Source organism: Silurus aristotelis (assembly GCF_946808225.1).
Source record: "Silurus aristotelis genome assembly, chromosome: 15".
NCBI classification, from domain to species: domain Eukaryota; kingdom Metazoa; phylum Chordata; class Actinopteri; order Siluriformes; family Siluridae; genus Silurus; species Silurus aristotelis.
Genome location: NC_139588.1, coordinates 24,585,831 through 24,608,828, shown reverse-complemented (window position 1 = coordinate 24,608,828; position 22,998 = coordinate 24,585,831). Strand labels below are relative to the sequence as shown.

At 40.6% G+C, this 22,998-nt stretch overlaps 3 protein-coding genes and 1 long non-coding RNA gene across 5 annotated transcripts in view; 3 read left to right on the top strand and 1 right to left on the bottom strand.

Annotated features, from left to right (window-relative positions):
- LOC310737887 (NLR family CARD domain-containing protein 3-like) overlaps nt 1-22,998 on the bottom strand; it is a 135,579-nt gene that overhangs the window by 46,809 nt on the left and 65,772 nt on the right. The window lies entirely within an intron of this gene.
- The window catches only part of LOC310737991, a 41,954-nt gene that overhangs the window by 11,683 nt on the left and 7,273 nt on the right, over nt 1-22,998 (top strand). The window contains exon 2 of the long non-coding RNA XR_014536934.1: nt 13,496-13,660. This is a non-coding gene — a long non-coding RNA (uncharacterized lncRNA). The remainder of the gene's footprint in view (nt 1-13,495; nt 13,661-22,998) is intronic.
- Nucleotides 91-7,968, top strand: LOC310737936 (uncharacterized protein). Of its 2 annotated transcripts, none has more exons than XM_083562730.1 (6): nt 91-875; nt 913-2,468; nt 5,000-5,132; nt 5,261-5,368; nt 5,446-5,553; nt 6,351-7,968. In XM_083562730.1, the coding sequence occupies exons 2-6, from the start codon at nt 2,418-2,420 to the stop codon at nt 7,184-7,186; spliced, it is 1,236 nt and encodes a 411-aa protein (XP_083418856.1). In that variant the 5' UTR covers nt 91-875; nt 913-2,417; the 3' UTR covers nt 7,187-7,968. The 2 variants fall into 2 exon arrangements, with proteins under 2 accessions (XP_083418856.1, XP_083418855.1); XM_083562729.1 differs by having other exon boundaries at nt 92-384; nt 2,400-2,468.
- Nucleotides 13,508-22,777, top strand: LOC310737905 (uncharacterized protein). The gene is made up of 6 exons (XM_083562657.1): nt 13,508-14,074; nt 14,214-14,327; nt 14,405-14,521; nt 18,688-19,872; nt 20,006-20,386; nt 20,461-22,777. The coding sequence occupies exons 1-5, from the start codon at nt 13,966-13,968 to the stop codon at nt 20,221-20,223; spliced, it is 1,743 nt and encodes a 580-aa protein (XP_083418783.1). The 5' UTR covers nt 13,508-13,965; the 3' UTR covers nt 20,224-20,386; nt 20,461-22,777.

The following is a 22,998-nucleotide window of genomic DNA, read 5'->3' as shown; positions in this document are numbered from 1 at the left end:
ACCTGCTGTAGGCTACATCGCCACGTCGTATTGGGATGGGGCCAGAGCATATTACAGCATGCATAGACTCCTAATGGGAGAAGATGGAGGAGGAAGAAGATGAAGAAGAATGTGAGTTTGAGTGATAGACGGTCTGAAGAACTCAGTTTGTGATGTGATGTCAATACCAACCTCCTCCAACAGATGGCGCTTCACCACCAACATCGATAGAAACCCACAACAGAGGGAGGAGCTGCAGGGTTTTTGTCCCTTTCTGAGCACAGGTTTCTCACAGATCTCATCATCTTTAGCGTGAAAAATCTTCCTGAAGGTGTTTTACAGTCGCAGGTTTCACCGAGTGTCTGTATTTCAGGATCTTCACTCCGTTCTCCTGTCATTCTTGAGGTAAGTTCCTCCAGCTGAGCTGTTCGGCTAACAGTTAGAGGCTGAATCACTTCCGGTAAGATGGCGCTCTTCATGCGGTCTCATCATCATCATCTTTAAGTGTCATTTGTTTACTTTGAGTGTAGTGCAGGAACTTCAGGAGAACAGACTTTAATGACTGTTTAATGACTGATCCTGGTTCCTCATTGAACAGAGATCGACTTTAGTAAGTGACAGATACAAACCCAGTGCTCCAGCAGCAGATCACAGAGCAGAAGATCATCATCACTAATCACAGGTTTATCACAAATCATCAACAATCCAGCAGACAGATTTAACAGCCGAGAGAACAGAATGGAGGAAACTTTCAGCTTCATCACCGCGATGAGACAAAACCCACTTGAGCACTTGTGAGAAAGAAGTGATTCCTGACACAGGAGTAATATTCAGGTGGAAATCCTGCAGGATTCATGTAGATTTAATAAATGATGAGTGTGTGTGTGTGTGTGTGTGTGTGTGTGTGTGTGTGTGTGTGTGTGTGTGTGTAAGTAAAAGAAGAGTTTTTCTGAGTGATGTGAATGTTCGGACTGGCAGTGGTGTGTATTGATCAGGAGTGTGTTCCCTGGCTGGTGTGTAACACTGCAGAAAGGTGTGTGTATACAGTAGTGTTGAAGAAAATGAATTAGTTCATGTACTTAATTAGTTTTTTCGTGTATCTGTACTTTACTGAAGTGTTTCCATTTGTGGAGATTTTTACTGCAACGTCACTACATTTCTAACTCGAATCTCTCACTTTTTACTTCATTTTGTAAAATGAGTCGTTCCTTTTTATTAATAAGGATAAAAACGTGACACACGCAGCGAGTCACCAATCAGGATCGAGCGCTAAAAATGATATGAACATTATAGTTATAATAAACCGGTACTTTGGATATTTGAGTACACGTGAAGGTAAATGCAGACGCTTCCCACTTCACGAACTGTCACGAATATGAACAAACCTGTCCTCAAAGTGAAATTTGTTCAGAGTCAAAAACAAAAAACAGAGGAGATCCGGTGTGAGCTGGTGGTCCGCCATAACCAGTCTACATGATGCACACTGGACTCTGGCTTTTTTTTTTTTTTTTTTTTTTTTTAGTAATTTTCATTTTTTATTACTTCATACAAAATATTGTATACAGTGTTTTTTTTATTTTATTTTATTGTTTGATGGTATTTATAGCTCTTGCGTCATTAGGAGATTTGCGTAGTCGATAACAAACACTGACAACTTATGAATTGATGGTACGAGCGGTTGGGAAGGTGGGCAGCGTCTGTACTCGAGTGAAAGTTTAAAGGGACAATTTAACTTTTACTGGAGTCACATTTTTCTGAATGTATCACTACTTTAATTCAACTACATGCTTTGTGTACTTCATCCACCACTCGCAATTACAGATCACACTGATTTTTATAGCGTCTCCTCCTGATATCTTCTAAATTCAATTCTGAGCAAAATGGATTGAAGATGGTGAGAATAATAGCTCTTATTTCAGTAGATTAGTAGAATTCAATTTCTGTGTTGAATATAAATAATTAAAAATTGTAATCGATCTAAAAAAGAACTAAGTAATAAAGCATTTAATTTTGATATAAAACCTACATTCATCCTTTTCTGAGGCAAAATCAGAACTTCTTCAAAAACCTCTTCCTTTCATTCTTAAAATTGACCCAGAATTGAAAACGAAATGCGACTGATTTAAAGATTGACGTATTTAATGCAGTTATTAGGAACATTTGCTTTATGTAAATCACAAGGTAAAGCTTAGAGTTTATCTGAACTGATCTAAGAGAAAAACTCTTTAAAGCACAGAAGGAATAATTAGAAACTAAATCTTCATAAACATCAATGAAACGAGCGAGAAATGTTTTAATACCAAAAGCATTTTATGAGCTGAATTTATATTATTTTATTTAATAGATATTTTATTTAATTAAATGATGTGGTGATTAACTTGTAATGAAATCTCGATGTGTGATTCAAACTCCTCTACTAGGACCTTCAAGACCTTCTAATGGAGTCAGCAGATGTCCAACCACACACTTCTGCTCCTGCTGTCTCACAGGTAACACTTGGTACCTACACTGTATGAACAAAAATGTGTGGACACCTGTCCAGAAGATTACTGTCTCTCTTTTCAACATCTCACTCCTTTCCAGATTTAGTCCCCTTTTCACTCCACCCTTCTGGGAAGATGTTTTTTTTTTTTAGGTTAATCTCTGAGCTAGCAGAAACTCAAAGGTCCAGGAATATCAGTCACACAGACAGCAGGACGTGTATGAAAGATATCCAGGTTATTGATGGAGAGAATGCATATACACCCCTCTGAGACTATTGAGTTACATTTCAGTGCGTGATGAACAAAAACATTGCTGAAAGCCGTAGTGTTCTTATACTTTTTTGATACAAATGTAAGCATCGATCATAAGGTGTCAGGGGACCAGGAGAGAATGCATCATGTTTGGGGGGATAAGGAAAGTATGCAGGTTAGAATGGCACGGCAGTGCTGCATTGAATCAAGAGTGATGTGTTGCATTGAGGCAAAACAAGATTGAATTCAAGTAGAAATACAGGCACGAAAACAAGAGTACCAGGATCAAAATAACACAGCTGTGTGTGTGTATGCTGTTAACCAGCGAAACCATCCCACAGCAAACACAATGTCTGCTCAATTCAATTTAGTTTTATTTGTAGTGCTCTTTTATTAAAGGATATTGTCTCAAAGCAGCTTTGCACAGAAAATAGTTATAAAAATGCATAAATTTGCTCCGTGTAATTGTAAGTTTAACCCTTATGAGTGAGCCAGTGGAGACAAGGAAAAACAAGCAACACAAGTAAGGAGACACAACCCTGATCAGAGGCCAATAAGTCATTTACCACTTTAACCAGCAGCGTCTCTGCTATGATAAGGCTGAAATCCTGACTGCTGCATTCCAAATCTTATTTCTAAGTAGGTGTGAGCAGAACCGAAGAGCAAACGAATTGCCCAGTACCCTCGCAGTTTGATCCAGAAAACAGGGCACTGAACTACTACAGGCAGATTCTTTCTGGTTAAATTGACAATATTCCTAATTAACCTTTTGGAACCTATTGCACTTTGTCAACCCTTATGTCTAGCTTGATAGAAGAGATGGTGAGAAATAAAGGAATCTCTAATCTGTCAAAGACAATGTGTAAAACAATTCAGAAATCCGGTCACCATGGAGTTTTAAACCAAACAACAATATGGTTTTGTGGCCATAGCTGACACCAAGATCCCCAAAAGGTCACCTGGTATCAACTAAGTTAATACATAGGGTTCTATATGTGTGTGTGAAAGTGCAAAAGGCAGGTTGAGGAGCTGGGTCAGATGCTCTCCTTTAGCTTTGAGTGATTTGTGGTTCATACTTCATGTAAATGTGGGTATGGTTGTTTTTTATGCATCCTCACTCATCTGCAACTCCACCTGTAGCATTGACATACAGTACATATACACCTACATGAACTGTTTCACCACTAAAGTCTCAAGGCATGAACCCAGTCAGGAAATAGGCAGGTTCAGCAGTTTTCGTGACAGCAATTGCTTTTGCAGGTCCTTCATAGGCTGCATCCCCCACCTTTCTAGGATTTAGAGATTTTTTACAAAAACTTTGATTTGTGATATTATCAAAAAATGTTCAACTAGATTTTGTGGAGCTTTTTGGAGATTCATTCAACCACAAAGGTGTTAAAGTCTGGTACTGACTGAAGTAAGGAGGCCTGTGGTGCAGTCCACATTCCAGTTCATCCCAAGGTTTAGGTCTCCTAGTTCAAGTGAAAGAAATATTTCATGTCCGTGCATCCAAAGACGTCTGGAAGAGCCACATTTGACATTTGGCTCAGGGTCTGGTTTCAAACCCTGCGTTAGGCCGAGTTTCATTAGATTCGTTACAACCCCAATTCCAAAAACATTAGGACAGTAATATAAATGTAAATCAAAACAATGCAATGATTTGCAAGTCTCATACATCTATATTCTATTCACAATAAAACAGACATCAAGAGTTTACATTGATAATATATACAATTTTAAGTAAAGCTAAAATTAATTAAATGTTAATTTGAATTTGATGGGTGTAATGGATTTCAGAAAAGTGGGCCATGTTTCCCAGTATATAGCATCACGTCTTCTTTCAATATACTATATCTGGGAACCAAGGAGACCAGTTGCTGAAGTTTTGGGAGAGGAATGTTGTCCAATATGTTTCTCATACCGGATTCTAGCTGCTTAACAGTTCTGGGTTTTCTTTGTTGTATTTTCTGTGTGATGATGCACCAAATGGTGAAAGGTCTAGACTGCAGGCAGACTAGTTCAGCACTCGGACTCTTCTACTACGAAGCCATGCTATTGTAATAGATGCAGTTACTATTGTAGCACAAGGACCCTGGAACCTTTCCAAATGTACAAGCAGCCATTCCACAGGCACCAAGTCACCACCATACCATCAGAGTTGCGGCTTTTGCCCTTGCATGCTAAAGATTTAACCTGCATTTGTGGATGACATAACAAACTGTGTTTAATGATTTCTGGAGGTGGTAATGAGCCCATGCAGTGATTTACACTATTACTCACCCTAGGCTTATAGTGATGCACAGACTGAAACATCTGCAGATTCATATGAAGGAACACCAGGCTCTTTGTGTCTCATCAACCCCGTGGGCGAATATGTTCATGTAAAGAAGGATGAACCTGAGGATGAAGGCTATGTCTGTAAGTCAAACGGACACATTACAGCCCATTGGATCTGCTCATTATAGTCATGATCATGGTGGATTCACAGCAACATGGCTGTAGATCACTGACTTGCATCTTGTGTGTTTTATTCTTAAAAATTTTAGATGGTGAAATTCCACGTGAAACACAACCAGAGCCTGTGGGACACATCACCCCTGTGGATGAACAGAAATATATAAAAAAGGAAGAACCTGAAAATGAAGACTATCTCTGTAAGACATCGGAGTGCATTCCTCCTACTGTTCTTCACAGGTTTACTTGACTTTAAATGTACTTTGTGTAATTTCAGATGGAGAAACATCAGGCTCTGTGGACACCGTCGACAAACTAAATCGATTCTATATCAAAGAGGAAGAGTCTGAAGATGAAGACTATACCTCTACAACAGCAGAGTGGGGTTAAGTATCACTGACACTTTTACACTTCTATGTTTTATATTTTTTCATTGTAAAGAAAAGTGAGGTGAGGTGAATCGGGATTGTTACATTGTTGTATCTGCTGGAAACTTTGGGTCACGTGCTAGACTAGCTGATTTATCTACCATGTCCAAGTTGGTCTTCTCATCATCTTAGGTTGTTAGCAAACTTGAGAATGGTATTAGAGTGTCTGCTCTTCCTTACTGCTTGTGGTCTGTGTAAGAGGAATTTCCAATGAAATAGAAATGGGTGAAGTCCCAGGTTTTTCAACCTACTGGTGAAATCCAGGGTTAATGCAAATTTCAGTAGATCCAGTGTGTCAGGGAGAGAGCAGATGAAGAAGTGTTTTGAAAACACTTAATCAAACTGAGGTCAGGGCTACTGGATTGTTAGCTTAGCCTTAAAACACAATAATGCTCTTCTGCTCGAGACCGGTCTAAATACACTGGGGGTCGGTCTTTTCTCATTGGTAAGGAGTTGCAGGACTTTTGGTGTTGGTGTGGAATATGGGTTTAGTCTTTCATTTGTTCTGACTTACTTTGTGAATGTGTTTCTAATTTCAAAACACATTTGATCCTGTTCCTGGCCCTGACCACTTAAAATCTGATTAAAGCAAGACACATGTAAATGCTAGGAGTGAATGGGACCATTGGCCACCTGGTCTTCCTGATGAACCATCACAGCCCTAATGCTGTCTGTTAGATCTTGTAATTTAGGCTGTTTAACAACTCAAAACCTTCTATTACACAATGAGTTTGTAATACTTCCATTTTTACAGGGTGGCACTCCGAGGAATATGAAACCCTGTATCAGAATGCTGTGCCATCAAGAAGCCCGAGTATTGAGCAAGATATCTACCCGTGCTTGTATTGTGAGAAGAGTTTTACTGGTCATTCAAATCTCCGAAGACACCAGCGCATTCACACTGAAGAGAAACTCCATCACTGTTTGGAGTGTGGGATGAGATTCAAGCAACAAAGTCACCTCCGGACTCACCAGAGCATTCACACTGGAGAGAAGCTGTATCACTGCTCAGACTGTGGCAAGAGTTTCGGCCGTTCCAGTAGTCTGAAACAACACCAACGTGTTCATACAGGGGAGAAGCCATATCGCTGTTCAGAATGTGGGAAAAGTTTTGGCCATTCCAGCAGTCTTCAACACCACCAACGTATTCACACGGGAGAGAAGTCCTATCAATGCTCAGAGTGTGGGAAGAGTTTCGGTCGCCTCAGTATCCTGAAACAACACCAACGCGTTCACACTGGAGAGAAGCCGTACTACTGCTCAGAGTGTGGAAAAAGTTTTGGCCATTCCGGCAGTCTTAAAGAACACCAGCGTGTTCACACGGGAGAGAGACCGTACCAGTGCTCGCAGTGTGGGAAGAGTTTTAACTGCCGGAGCACTTTAAAAGCACACCAGGTCACTCACACTGGAGAAAAGCCTCACCACTGCTCCCAGTGTGGAATGACTTTTTCCCGTCACAGCAGTCTCCAACGACACCTTCGCCTTCACACAGGAGAGAAGCCCCATCACTGTTCAGAGTGTGGGAAGAGTTTTTATCGACACAGTGATCTCCTGACTCATAAGGCCATTCACACAGGAGAGGTACCTTAGGGTCATGCCGTTTTAAACTCGAACCTAAATGCACAACAAATATGCATTTATTATAATGTATTTTTGCATCAACTCAGATGAACTTTGTAATTTTGCAGAGAGCAATCTAAATTCTGTCAAATGCTATAAATGAGAAAATGTATATCACACACTGCCTGTCCAAAAAATTGTTTTACCACCTTTAGCTTTGATTACTGCTGCACAAAGTCTTCTCCAGCACATCCCAAGGATTCTCTGTGGTGTTTAATCCATGTGTGAAAATGATCTTGTGCTCCCTGATCCACTTTCCTCTTTCATGATTTGAGCCTGATGAATCCTGGTGTTGTCATCTTGGAATCTGCCTTGCGCCATCAGGGAAGAAAAAATCAATTGATTGAGTAACCTGGTCATTCAGTATATTCAGGTGGTCGGCTGACCTCATTCTTTAAGGACATAACATTGCTGAACCGAGACCTGACCCACTGCAGCGACCCCAGATCACAGCACTGCCCCCACAGGCTCGTACAGCAGGCACTAGGCATGATGGGTGCATCAGTTTATCTGCCTCTCTTCTTACCCTGATGCGCCATCACTCTGGACTCATCAGACCACATGACCTTCTATTGCTCCAGAGTCCAATCTTTATGCTCCCTAGCAATTAAACCCTTTTTTTCCTGATTATCCGCACTGATGAGTGTTTTTCTTAAGGCTACACAGCTGTTTAGTCCCAATCTCTTGAGTTCCCTTCACATTGTACGTGTGGAAATGTTCTTACTTTCACTATTAAACACAGCTGTGAGCTCCACTGTTTTTTCCACTCTTTCATTTCACCAAACGTTTAAGTGATCACCGATCACGATCATTCAAGATTTCTTCCTGACAACATTTCCTTCTCGAAGATGATGTTTCCCCCACTACACTTTCAGTTTTTAATAATGTTCTGGATAGTTCTTAACCCAATTTAGTAGTTTCAATGGATCTCCTTAGATGTTTTCTTTGCTTGATAAATGACAATAATTTGACCCTCCTGAAACAGATGAACGTCTTTTCCACAACCATAGGACGTGTCTTCTGACATGGTTGTTTAAGAAATGAGAAGCTTAGCGGTTAAATAACTAAATCATCCATGCAGTAATTATCCAATGGGAGGCGCTGTCCTCTTTACTTAGTTAAATCCAGGTGGTAACTTTTTATTTGTTGGATGGGCAGTGAATATATATATATATATGTATGTATGTACAGTACAGACCAAAAGTTTGGACACACCTTCTCATTCAAAGAGTTTTCTTTATTTTCATGACTATGAAAATTGTAGATTCACACTGAAGGCATCAAAACTATGAATTAACACGTGGAATTATATATGGAATTATATACATAACAAAAAAGTGTGAAACAACTGAAAATGTCATATTGTAGGTTCTTCGAAGTAGCCACCTTTTGCTTTGATTACTGCTTTGCACACTCTTGGCATTCTCTTGATGAGCTTTAAGCGGTAGTCACCTGAAATGGTTTTCACTTCACAGGTGTTCCCTGTCAGGTTTAATAAGTGTGATTTCTTGCCTTATAAACGGGGTTGGGACCATCAGTTGTGTTGTGCAGAAGTCAGGTGGATACACAGCTGATAGTCCTACTGAATAGACTGTTAGAATTTGTATTAGGGCAAGAAAAAAGCAGCTAAGTACAGAGAAACGAGTGGCCATCATTACTTTAAGAAATGAAGGTCAGTCAGTCCGAAAAATTGGGAAAACTTTGAAAGTGTCCCCAAGTGCAGTCACAAAAACCATCAAGCGCTACAAAGAAACTGGCTCACATGCGGACCGCCCCAGGAAAGGAAGACCAAGAGTCACCTCTGCTGCGGAGGATTAGTTCATCTGAGTCACCAGCCTCAGAAATCGCAGGTTAACAGCAGCTCAGATTAGAGACCAGGTCAATGGCACACAGAGTTCTAGCAGCAGACACATCTCTACAACAACTGTTAAGAGGAGACTATGTGAATCAGGCCTTCATGGTAGAATATCTGCTAGGAAACCACTGCTAAAGAAAGGCAACAAGCAGAAGAGACTTGTTTGGGCTAAAAAACACAAGGAATGGACATTAGACCAGTGGAAATCTGTGCTTTTGTCTGATAAGTCCAAATTTGAGATCTTTGGTTCCAACCACCGTGTCTTTGTGCGACGCAGAAAAGGTGAACGGATGGACTCTACATGCCTGGTTCCCACCGTGAAGCATGGAGGAGGAGGTGTGATGGTGTGGGGGTGCCTTGAAGGCATACTGAACCAGCATGGATACCACAGCATCTTGCAGCGGCATGCTATTCCATCCGGTTTGCGTTTTTGGACCATCATTTATTTTTCAACAGGACAATGACCCCAAACACGCCTCCAGGCTGTGTAAGGGCTATTTGACCAAGAAGGAGAGTGATGGGGTGCTGCGCCAGATGACCTGGCCTCCACAGTCACCGGACCTGAACCCAATCGAGATGGTTTAGGGGTGAGCTGGACTGCAGAGTGAAGGCAAAAGGGCCAACAAGTGCCAAGCATCTCTCGGGGAACTCCTTCAAGACTGTTGGAAGACCATTTCAGGTGACTACCTCTTGAAACTCATCAAGAGAATGCCAAGAGTGTGCAAAGCAGTAATCAAAGCAAAAGGTGGCTACTTTGAAGAACCTACAATGACATTTTTCAGTTGTTTCACACTTTTTTGTTATGTATATAATTCCATGTATAATTCCACGTATTCATTCATAGTTTTGATGCCTTCAGTGTGAATCTCCAATTTTCATAGTCATGAAAATAAAGAAAACTCTTTGAATGAGAGGGTGTGTCCAAACTTTTGGTCTGTACTGTATATGTAGCTATATACATATACCCTTACACAAATGTGATTGTTTAAATGTCCAATAAACAAATAATCCAGTCTGTATGTAGAATTTTTATAATTTCTTTTTTTAAACTGACATTCTTGCACACACACACATCACTGCTTCTAGTTCAGCAAGGGTCAACAAAGGTGTATACTGATGCATTTATCTGAGATGAGTGATGGCGAGATCAGCAGGAGGTGCTGTGAACATAAACTCCACTGTAAAGTCTCACCAGAAGATGAGCTTCAGATGTTTTGTGTGACATCCTTAAGTAGATGATCATCTACCTAATAGAAAAGTCCTGAGAAGGGGTGTAACAGTACACGTATTTGACCCGAAGCGTTTTGGTGCAGGACCTGCGGTACGGTGCAGATGTGGACGAAATGTAATCCGGGCAGAGCTTTTTAAATGCACTGTTCTTGTATCAAAAACATGTTTGTTCTGCTCATGTGTGAAATTGCTGCCACAGTTTTTCAACAGTCTCACAATATGGATTATTTCACGTTTTATGTACAATAAATGAAAGATAGGAGTTTATTTGTGAATAAATACATTAAGTGGATAAATAAATGTGTGCGTTTGATAAACACAACATGGTTAAAGTATGCTGAATTAAGTAGAACGTATATTTAGGAATTCAGCGACCCGAATTATGGATAAGCGGGAGAAGATGAAATGAAATATATTTAGGAAATAATTCTTCTTCTTTTTTTGGCTGCTCCCACTAGGGGTCGCCACAGTGGATCATCCGTCTCCATACCACTCTGTCCTCTACATCTGCCTCTTTTACACAAACTACCTGCATGTCTTCCCTCACCACATCCATGAACCTCCTCCTTGGCCTTCCTCTTTCCCTCCTACCTGGTGGCTCCATCCTCAGCATTCTTCTACCAATATAATTCATGTCCCTCCTCTGCACATGTCCAAACCATCTCAATCTCGCCTCCCTCACCTTGTCACCAAAACATCCTACATGCGCTGTCCCTCTAATAAACTCGTTTCTAATCTTGTCCATCCTCGTCACTCCCAACGAAAACCTTAACATCTTCAGCTCTGCTCCCTCCAGCTCCACCTCCTGTCTTTTACTCAATGTCACTGTCTCTAATCCATACATCATCGCAGGTCTCACCACAGTCCTATAAACTTTCCCTTTCATTCTTGCAGATACCCTACTATCACAAATCACTCCTGTCACCCTTCTCCACTCACTCCACCCTGCCTGCACTCTTTTCTTTACTTCTGTAACACACGCTCCATTACTTTGCACTGTTGACCCCAGGTACCTGAAATCCTCCACCTTCTCCACCTCTTCTCCCTGCATTCACACACATGTACTCTGTCTTACTCCTACTGACTTTCTTCCCCCTTCTCTCCAGCGCATATCTCCACCTCTCCAGGCTCTTCTCAACCTGCTCACTACTCTCACCACAAATCACAATATCATCCGCAAACATCATAGTCCAGGGAGACTCCTTTCTGACCTCGTCCGTCAACCTGTCCATCACCACTGCAAACAGGAAAGGGCTCAGGGCCGATCCTTGATGCAGTCCAACCTTCACCCTGAACAAGTCTGTCGTTCCTACTGCACACTTCACTGCTGTCACACTGTCCTCATACACACCAGACTTCCTCATACAATACCACAACTTCTCTCTCCACCCTGTCGTACGCTTTCTCTAAATCCACAAACACACAATGCAATTTCTTCTGATCTTCTCTATACTTCTCCATCAACATCCTCAAAGCAAATAAGGCATCTGTGGTGCTCTTCCTTGGCATGAAACCATACTGTTGCTCACAGATGGTCACCTCTTCTCTCAGCCTGGCTTCCACTACTCTTTCCCATAACTTCATGGTGTGACTGATCAACTTAATTCCCCTGTAGTTACTGCAGGTCTGCACATCTCCCTTATGCTTAAAGATCAGTACCAGCACACTTCTCCATTCCTCAGGCATCTTCTCACCTTCCAGAATTTTGTTAAACAATCTGGTTAAAAACGCCACTGCCATCTCTCCTAAACATCTCCATGCTTCTACAGGTATGTCATCTGGTCCAACCTACTTTCCACTCTTCATCCTCTTAATCGCTGCTCTCACTTCCTCCTTACTAATCCTATCTACATCCTGCTTCACCAACTCCACATCCTCCAACCTTCTCTTTCTCATTTTCCTCATTCATCAGCTGCTCAAAATACTCCCTCCATCTTCTTAACACACTCTCCTTACTAGTCAACACATTTCCCTCTCCATCCTTTATTGCTCTTACTTGCAGTACATCCTTCCCAGATCGGTCCCTCTGCCTGGCCAATCGCTATAAATCCTTTTCTTTTCAAAAATTAAAATAAAGTGTATATAAGTGTTTTTTTTTCCTACATTTAATTTCCTAAACATATTTAGGAAATTAAATGTAGGAAAAACACTTATATACACTTTACTTTAATTTTTCTAATTAAATTATTTTGCCAATTTAATCAATTACTCAATTTAATTAGTGTATTGTATTAATTTGATTTCCATTTATTTTTTATATATTTTCTGTAAGATAAGAGAACGTAAAGCTGCTTGTGTAGTGTAGTACTTATGAGTGTAGTACATGGAGAACTTCACAGTGCTGTATGTACATAATACATAGTGCAAATATACCCAGGGGCAAAGTATTATATAGTGTATTAAACCACATTCTTAACATGTTATTTATTTATTTATTTATTTATTTGCTGGTTTATTTACTGCCTGAATGTGTTTATTTATTAATTATTAGTTTATTCTCTATTTTCAGTGTTAAAGTCTAAACACTTGAGTATATAATGTTCCTACTCAATGGTTGAGCCATGTGCATTCACCAGGGTCCTTATAATGAACCACCTCAGATGAAATGGTCACAAGATCTATAATTTGTTTAGAAATATTCTACCAGATGCATAAAAATGTAAGGATTGCTGTCTACAACGTCAAAAGGTCTTTGGATCAGGGGGGGTGAGTTCTAATCCCTTCAACAAGCTGCCACTGCTGGTGATGAAAAGAGAGAAGCATTTTTATATCATTTGCTTTTTGAAGGACAAATCTTCCACATGGCCTTTGGGTAAGTAGGAATATAACTTTACCCTTCCAAGCTGAAGTTTGGAGGTGAATGAATCCTAAGTGTCTTGGTAAGATACTGTGAAATGACCAAACCCTGCTTAGAATCATGAAACCCGCCATGTGATGAGCAGATCAGTGTATGATGTGATGTGAGTAACACACTACTCCAGCAGGTGGCGCTTTACAATGAAACCACTTTAAACCCACAACAGATGAAGAGGAGCTGCAGGGCTTTTTCTCTGACTGGATTTTCTTTCAGATGTAATAAAATTTAGGGAATAAACCTTAATTAATTATTTAAAAATTATTCATTTTAAATAGAAGGTTTTTATTGTGTTTATTTGATTGCGTTTCTTTTTAATCCCTGAGGTAAATTCAACCAGTTGAGGTGTTCGGCTGAATCCCTCCTTCCTCCCTTCGAAGTGCACTACATTAGGGAGAGATAGAGTGGTGTAGTCACCCTGTGTAGTTCACTACCTAGTGAAAGAGGAGAGATTTGGGATTGGGTCTCAGTAACCCTGGTGGAGCTGCTAACCCGTAAACACAGGGTATTTTATAAACTGGATTTATTTACTGATTTACTTTACACTTTACTACAGTTTTATTTAATAGATAGTATTTTTGATATTTTATCTAATTAAGGGATGTAATTATTTATTTATATTTAAATCCCGATGTATGATTTAAGCTCCTTTTCTGGGATCTTTAAAACCTTCTAATTGAGACAGCAGAGGTCCAACCATGTTCTTGCAGAGAAGCTCCACATACTCCTGCTGAATCCAGAATCAAACCTTTATTTTCTGTGCTGATTAATTAATCATCCCAATAGGATTGTAGTGATGCAGAGACTGAAATGTCTACGTATACAGATGGAGGAACATCATGCTCTGTGTGTCTCATCAATCCTGTAGAACAACATACACAAATAAAGATGGAAGAACCTAAGAATGAAGACTCTTTGGGTAAGTCAGAAGGACATACAGTCCATTGTTACTGCTTATCCTGGTCATGATGATGGTGGTTTTAAAGCTTATCCTGGCAACACGTCTTCAGATCACTGACTTCCAGCTTGGGTGTGTTTTGTATGATTTTTACTGTAAGATTTTAAATGTGAAATTTCAGGTGACGCAGCACCAAACCCTGTGGGACACATCACCCCTGTGGAAGAACAGAATCATCTCAAAAAGGAAGAACCTGAAAATGAAGACTATCTCTGTAAGACAGTATGGTGTATTCGTCTTTCTGTTCTTCAGAGGTTTACTTGACTTTAAATGTACTTGGTGAAATTTCAGGTGGAGAAACATCAGGCTCTGTGGACACCATAGACCAACTGAGAGGATTTCATATCAAGCTTGTAAAAAAAGAAGAGTCTGAAGATGAAGACTTTCCCTGTACAAAAACAGAGTGGGGTTAAGTATCAGTGACACTGTTACACTTCTATACTTTTTATTTTTTTATATCATTGTAAAGAAAAGTGAATCGAGTTGAATATTTTATTGGTTACTGTTCTTATCGATTCTGTTATTGATACTACTCTATAATTTGGTGCAAAAAGACATGATGTGATAGTTTTAGTTCTTAAAATCTCATTACTGCAGAACTACACTACTGCAGTTTACAAATGCCTTTAGACAAACAGAAAAAAGACACATAAAGCCTTTTTTTGTTGTTAATAAAAAGGTTTTTAAAAGTGAGAGAGAGATTTTCTCAGCATTCCACAACATATCTGAACATGTGTACTGGAGCACAACAGGATGCAATGGAGAATTCTGGCATCTCTAACAATTATACTGACTTATCTATTGCCCACTCTACCTTCACCAGATTGACTCCACTGTAGTGAAGGGCAATAAATCTTTCACAATCATTTTAATGACAGCACTATGACACACTATGCTGTTTTTCAGGTGTCATCTTCACATGCATCACTGTGCTGAATTTGCTGTCCTGTGTGTCTCAGGCGGTGTCTCTGTCAAATTTCTTACTGACTCTAAATCACTTATTAGCCAATGTTTCCTGTGGTGTTCTTCATATTCAGATTTACATTTTAAAACCGTTGTGGTGTCCTAAAACTCTACTAGTACTAACTAAAGACTTATTTTATAATGAATAGTATGGACTCAATCAATCAACCAATCAATCTTTATTTATAAAGCACCTAACATCTAGCAGGTAGAACCTAGGTGCTGAACAAAGTGCAAGAGGCAATGTGGAAAATAGTAATAAAATCTAGGGTTAACCCTAACCCTAACCCTAGAATTACCATAAGTCATAAAATATACAATATTATAAAAGAAAAAAGTAAATCGTAAGAACTAAACAAAAGAGAAATAAAACAAGCATTAAAACACAACAAATAAAATAAACGTTAAGAAGACAGCACACCCTCTACTACACAATACAGGCTTTGGTGAAAAGGTTGGTCTTTAGTTTAGGTTTAGAAATAGAGAATTCCCTTTCAGAGGTGAGATCAGGAGGGAGGGAATTCTAAAGTTAGGAGCTGCCACTGAGAAGGCGTGATCACCCCACGATTTATATCTTGTTCTAGGCGCTTTGAGCAGTACGTGATTAGAGGACCTGAGAGTTCGGCCATGGATGCACAGAGAAGTTGATTTAAATAGGTTGGGGTCGTACCAGACAGATTTGAAAACAAATAATAGGATTTTATATTGAATCCTGTACTGTACTGGGAGCCAGTGGAGAGAGGTGTGTACACGCTTACTGGTACCAGTTAAAAGCCATGCTGCAGCGTTCTGAACCAGCTGTAAATAGAGAGTGGACGGCGTAATGCCTGAATAAAGAGCAGTGCAGTAATCTAATCTGGAACTAATAAAAGCATGAATGGCTTTTTCCAAGTCTTTTATTGAAACGAAAGGCTTCACCTTTGATAGTAATCGAAATTGAAAGAAGCTTGTTTTTACAGCTGAGGTTACTTGCGTCACAAAATTCAAATTGATGTCAAATATGATGCTTAGGTGGCGAAAATCGGCGGTAGTATATATAGGGGGAACAACACCCGGCCAATTATCCATCCCTGTGGTACACCATAGAGTTGAGAGACGCCCTGTACAATCGGCACAAGTGCTTCTTTGGCATATTGTGCTTTTCTCTGCTGGCAAGGAAATGTTCTTTTGAGTCAATGCAAACAAAGAACTTGAAAGAACCAGTGCCGGACACAGTGAAATATTGATCATGAGAGGAGGCAGAGAACCTTGGCCTTTTTTTTTTTTTTTTTCTTCTTTTTTTTAATGGCCACTTCATTCTCCACTCTCTTGCTGTTGTTAAACTTCAGGTTGCTGCACTAAAGGGAAAGTTGATCCATTCATTATTGTCCAGACACTGAGGGCTCAACAAATTCTTTGGATCTTGACAGATCCATCTGGCCCCAGGTATTAAAGGTTGTGGGTTGGTCTTGGCCCAAAGAAATGGCTGAGTCTTCAGAGGTTCTGAGAGGATTCCTGCATGGATCCCCATGGAGATGTGGTGCTCCAGGTTGTAGTACAGCCCCATATTGGCTGCATTTTACACAGAACTATTTGATCTGTAGTCGCTAGCTGGATGGTGTTTATGGCTAGTTGATGGGTTTCTTTAACCTGTAGTAAATGTCTTCAGAGGTCAGTTGTAGAGTGTTATCTGAGTAGTGGAGATGCAGGGGTCTTTTGTCAGTAGGGAGGAGTTGTAGGACTTTTGAAGAATATGCTTCAGCTTTTCAAAATAGAATTTTAGCTGTTCTGACCTATGTCAGTGTATTTCTGTTTTTAAAACATTTGATCCTGTACCTGGCCCTGACCACTTACAATTTAATTAAGCAAGACATGTTAATGCTAGGAGTGAATGGGACCTTTGGCCACCTGGTCTCCTGGTGATCCATCAAAGTCCTTTGTTTCATCTGGCTGGTTGTTTGATCTTGTTATTTCTTCTTATTATTCTTTCGGCTTCTCGCATTAGGGGTCGCCACAGCGGATCATCCATCTCCATACCCCTCTCTCCTCTACATCTGCCTCTTTCAACCCAACTACCTGCATGTCTTCCCTCACCACATCCATAAACCTCCTCTCTGGCTTTCCTCTTTTCTTCCTTCCTGGTGTCTCCATCCTCAGCATTCTCCTACTGATCTAGCCCATGTCCCTCCTCTGCATATATCCAAACCATCTCAATCTCACCTCCCTCACCTTGTCTCCAAAATGTATTAAATGCACTGTTTCTCTAATAAACTCATTTCTAATCCTGTTCATCGTCATCTCTCCCAACGAACATCTCAACATCTTCAGCTCTGCTACCTCCAGCTCCACCTCCTGTCTTTTACTCAATGCCACTGTCTCTAAACCATACAACATCTCAGGTCTCACCACAGTCCTAAACTTTCCCTTTCATTCTCACAGACACTCTTCTATCACAAATCACTCCTGCTATCACTCTTCTCCACCCACTCCACCCTGCCTGCACTCTTTTCTTTACTTCTCCAACACACTCTCCATTAATTTGCACTGTTGACCCTAGGTACCTAAACTCCTCCACCTTCTCCACCTTTTCTCCCTGCAACCGCACCATTCCACTGCCCTCCCTCTCTTTCACACACATGTACTCTGTCTTACTAACTTTCATTCACCTTCTCTCCAGCGTGTACCTCCACCTCTCCAGGCTCTTCTTAACCTGCTCCCTACTCTCACCCCAAATCACAATATCATCCGCAAACATCATTCCTGTCTGTCAACCTGGCCATCATCACTGCAAACAGGAAAGGGCTCAGAGCCGATCCTCGATGCAGTCCAACCTCCACCTTGAACCAGTCTTGTTTATACTGCACAATTTAGTGCTGTCACACTGTCCTCATACATGTCCTGCACCACCCTCACATACTTCTCTGACACACCAGACTTCCTCATACAATACCACAACTCCTCTCTCCACCCTGTAGTACGCTTTCTCTAAATCCACAAACACACAATGCAGCTCCTTCTGACCTTCTCTATACTTCTCCATCAACATTCTCAAAGCAAATTATGCGTCTGTGGTGCTCTTCCTTGACATAAAACCATACTGCTGCTCACAGATGGTCACCTCTTCTCTCAGCCTGGCTTCCAATACTCTTTCCCATAACTTCATGGTGTGACTGATCAACTTTATTCCCCTGTAGTTACTGCAGGTCTGCACATCTCCCTTATTCTTGAAGCTCGGTACCAGCACACACCTTCTCCATTCCTCAGACATCCTCTTACCTTCCAGAATCTTGTTAAACAATCTTGTTAAAACTCCACTGCCATCTCTTTTAAACATCTCCATGCTTCTACCGGTATGTTATCTGGTCCAACCGACTTTCCACACTTCATCCTCTTAATCGCTGCTCTCATTTCCTCCTTACTAATCCTATCCACTTCCTGCTTCACTATCGCCACACCATCCAACCTTCTCTCTCTCTCATTTTGCTCGTTCATCAGCTGCTTAAAATACTCCCTCCATCTTCTCAACACACTCTCCTCACTAGTCAGTTTGATCTTGTTATTTAAAGTGCTTAAAGACTTAAACCCCCTCCAGTACACAATGAGTTTGTAATACTTTTATTTCTCTCCTCCAGGAAAAGATGTCCAGCTACCAGTCTTCTCCTGCTTCTGGTGTTCACTTTCTTATACATCTCAACAGTGCCTCCACAAGCACATCACAAGTTGCCACTCCAAGGAATATGAGAGACTGATAAATCCAGGAGAGACGATGTATCAGAATGTGTTGCCATCAAGAAGCCCCAATATTGAGCAAGATATCTACCAGTGTTTGCATTGTGAGAAGAGTTTTACTGGCCAGAAGAATCTCAGAAGACACCAGCGCATTCACACAGGAGGGAAACGCCATCACTGTTCAGAGTGTGGGAAGAGTTTTAAGCAACAAGGTCACCTCCGAACTCACCAGCGAGTTCACACAGGAGAGAAGTCATATCACTGTTCAGACTGTGGGAGAAGTTTTGGCCATTCCAGTAGTCTCAAACACCACCAACGCATTCACACAGGAGAGAAGTCATATCACTGTTCAGAGTGTGGGAGAGGTTTTGGTCGTTCCAGTAGTCTGAAACAACACCAACGAGTTCATACAGGAGAGAAGCCGTATCAGTGCTCACAGTGTGGGAGAAGTTTTGGCCATTCCAGCAGTCTAAAACATCATCAATGTGTACACACAGGAGAGAAGTCCTATCACTGCTCAGATTGTGGGAAGAGTTTTAAGCAACAGAGTCACCTCCAGACTCACCAGCGCATTCACACAGGAGAGAAGCCGTATCAGTGCTCACAGTGTGGAAAGAGTTTTAATCGCCAGAGCACTTTAAAGGCGCACCAGTTCATTCACACAGGAGAAAAGCCTCATCAGTGCTCACAGTGTGGAATGACTTTCATCCGTCACAGGAGTCTCCAACGACACCAATGCGTTCACACAGGAGAGAAACCCTATAACTGTTCAGAGTGTGGGAAGAGTTTTATTCAACGAGACGATCTCCAGACTCACCAGCGCATTCATACAGGAGAGAGACCATATCAATGCTCACAGTGTGGGAAATGTTTTGTCCAACAGAGTAATCTCCAACGACACTACCGTGTTCACACAAAAGAGAAACCTCATCACTGCTCAGAGTGTGGGAAGAGTTTTATTCAGCAAAGTGAGCTTCAGTCTCACCAGGTAATTCACACTGGAGAGAAGCCGTATAACTGCTTAGACTGTGGGAAAAGTTTTGGCCATCGCAGTAGTCTCAAACGGCACCAACAAGTTCACATAGTAGGTAAGCTCTGTCATTGCTTACAGTGTGGGAAGGGTTTTAATTGCCAGAGAAATTTAAAATTGCACCAGGTCACTCACACTGGACAAAAGCCTCATCAGTGCTCACAGTGTGGCAAAACTTTTTCCCATCACAGCAGTCTCCAGCGACACCAACGCATTCACACAGGAGAGAAACGCCATCACTGTTCAGAGTGTGGGAAGAGCTTTATTCAACAAAGTGATCTCCAGATTCACCAACGCATTCACACAGGAGAGAAACCGTATCACTGCTTTCACTGTGAGAAGAGTTTCGCCCAGAGGAGTAATCTTGAACAGCACCAACGCATTCATACAGGAGAGAATCACCTTTTAGAGTGTGGGAAGAGTTTTATTCAATAAATCCAGATTTACCAGGTCATTCACACTTGAGAGGTTTTGACCTTAGGGTCATGCCATATGAAACTGTGAATTTTGCGGTCTAAAATCTGAAACCTGTCAAATTAAACAACTGTGTGTGTGTGTGTGTGTGTATGTATGTATGTATGTATGTATGTGTGTGTATATATATGTATGTATGTATGTATGTATATATATATATATATACATACAGTGTGACCTCGATACTCACGGGGGTTACGTTCTATGTCCTCTCGAGAGTAACAAAGAATCGTGCGGTTTTGACTCTCCTTCAGATGGTTCCTTTTTCAAGGGAAATTGTATATGTACTGTAAATTCAACATAAATTGTGAAATTCTTGGTATAAACATTTTATTTACTGCTACAAATGTGTAAAAAACTATTTTATTATTTTCGTGACACTTAGTCTGGATCCAAATGAAAAGACGCAAACTATTGAATTCGCAAGCGTCAAAGTCATGAGTATCACGGTTCAACTGTATATATCTAGAGACAGAAAGAGAGAGTGGGTTGGATATATTAGGCATCAAATGAACATTTCGTCCTCATTAGTTATGTGATAGAACCAGTAAAAATGGCCAAGCAAAGAATTGAGGGAGTTTGACAAGGGCCAAATTGTGGTGTCTGATCTGTGTCTATAAAGTTATGCCTGGTTGGTGTGTATATATGTGTGTATATAAAATGTACAGTGAGAAAAATAAGTATTTGAACACCCTGCTATTTTGCAAGTTCTCCCACTTAGAAATCATGGAGGGGTCTGAAATTGTCATCGTAGGTGCATGTCCACTGTGAGAAACATAATCTAAAAAAAAAATCCAGAAATCACAATGTATGATTTTTTTAACTATTTATTTGTATGATACAGCTGCAAATACTTATTTTCCTTACTGTATGTTATTGTTTAACTGTCAAAATGAACAAATAATTGTCTATACATAGAATTGCTTCATATACACTTTTAAGATGATGTATTCTTACACAAAACATTGCCACAAGCTCAGCATGAAGTAGAGACATTGGTGGCTCTCAAGTGGAGATTGTGAGAGCCGTTGATGTTGAGTTATCATTACGTGTGTTCCTGAAGTCAACAACCATCTTTTTTGTTGTATTCAAGTTTAGAGATAGGCTGTTGTACCTCTGTACTTCATCTCCGTACGCTGACTCGCCATTTTTGGCAAGCATCGATGTATTGCATTCTAGCCAAAAATAGAGATAGAATAATGAAATGAGAAGTGATAGCTTCTGATGTTGTGATTTGTGGTGAGAGTAGTAGGCAGGTAGAGAAGAGTCTGGAGATGTGGAGGTACACGCTGGAGAGAAGAGGAATGAAAGTCAGTAGAAGTAAGACAGAGTACATGTGTGTGAATGAGAGGGAGGGCAGTGGAGGGGTGTGGTTGCAGTGAGAAGAGGTGGAGAAGGTGGACAAGTTAAGGTACCTGGGGTCAACAGTGCAAATTAATGGAGAGTGTGTTAGAGAAGTGAAGAAAAGAGTGCAGGCAGGGTGGAGTGGGTGGAGAAGAGTGATAGCAGGAGTGATTTGTGATAGAAGAGTATCTGTGAGAGTGAAAGGGAAAGTTTATAGGACTGTGGTGAGACCTGAGATGTTGTATGGATTAGAGACAGTGGCATTAAGTAAAAGACAGGAGGTGGAGCTGGAGGTAGCAGAGCTGAAGATGTTGAGATGTTCATTGGGAGTGATGACGATGGACAGGATTAGAAATGAGTTTATTAGAGGCACAGCACATGTAGGACGTTTTGTAGACAAAATGAGGTGAGATTGAGATGGTTTGGACGTGCAGAGGAGGGACATGGGGTATATCAGTAGGAGAATGCTGAGGATGGAGACACCAGGAAGGAAAAAGAGTAAGGCCAAGGAGGAGGAGGATCCGCATTGGAGACCCCTAATGGGAGCAGCTGAAAAAAAAAAAAGGGGTAGCTTCTATGGTAAAGATGTTGGACTTCTTATTGGTAGTTTTATGAGTTCAAATCCTTGAAGGTCTTGAAAGGCCTTTAAGCCTCAATTCCTCAGTTGTATAACTGTGATAATTGTAAGTTGCTTTTGGATAAGAGTGCCACAGTTCACAAATAGATGAATGTTTTTTCTTACAGAAATCTAAATCATATTGACTGAGGGGCAGTTACATCCATCACAGGGCTCACCAACCTCTGGCTCTGGATCCACATGCCTCTTTTCAGACCCATTGCTGTGGCTCTCTGCAACCTTGCAAAATGACATGTAAATGAATAAACATTTTCGAACAGGTATTGTATTTATTTTATTTTATTTTATTATTTGTTCCACATTGGACAGTGTTTCAAAGGGAACAACCCTCATTTAAGTGTTCGAGTTATCACATGTGACACTAAAAATAAAATTTCATTATTTTCTCAATTAAACTATGTCACTTACTGTTTAATTTCTGGTGCTTGATTAACATGTACCTGATATTAAGGTTCAAATACCTGCTCTTGCAAGTTAACTTTAGAAATAAACTTTAGAAGAGAACAGAGTTTAATTTTGTGTCGACAGATTTATTTGCTTTCGCTACCAAATATGTTTGCCTGCAGCAATGTTTCTAATCATAAGCTAACAAGGCGGTCACCTAGGGCACGACCAGCTGGGGTGGTGCCCGTGCCCTCACCCCTTAAAATTATTTACCGTTTTTTCTGCTTAAGTTTAATATATAGTTTATTTTTACATGTTTGAGTTCAGAAAATGTTTCATTGATTA

Bases quoted from the DNA above. Each gene is read 5' to 3' on its own strand.
- LOC310737936 (XM_083562730.1), top strand. From the start codon at position 2,418: ATGGAGTCAGCAGATGTCCAACCACACACTTCTGCTCCTGCTGTCTCA. The intron at 5,133-5,260 runs GTAAGTCAAACG...TAAAAATTTTAG, and splicing joins TGAGGATGAAGGCTATGTCT to ATGGTGAAATTCCACGTGAA. The intron at 5,554-6,350 runs GTTAAGTATCAC...CCATTTTTACAG, and splicing joins CTCTACAACAGCAGAGTGGG to GGTGGCACTCCGAGGAATAT.
- LOC310737905 (XM_083562657.1), top strand. From the start codon at position 13,966: ATGTCTACGTATACAGATGGAGGAACATCATGCTCTGTGTGTCTCATC. The intron at 14,075-14,213 runs GTAAGTCAGAAG...TTTTACTGTAAG, and splicing joins TAAGAATGAAGACTCTTTGG to ATTTTAAATGTGAAATTTCA. The intron at 14,328-14,404 runs GTAAGACAGTAT...GTGAAATTTCAG, and splicing joins TGAAAATGAAGACTATCTCT to GTGGAGAAACATCAGGCTCT.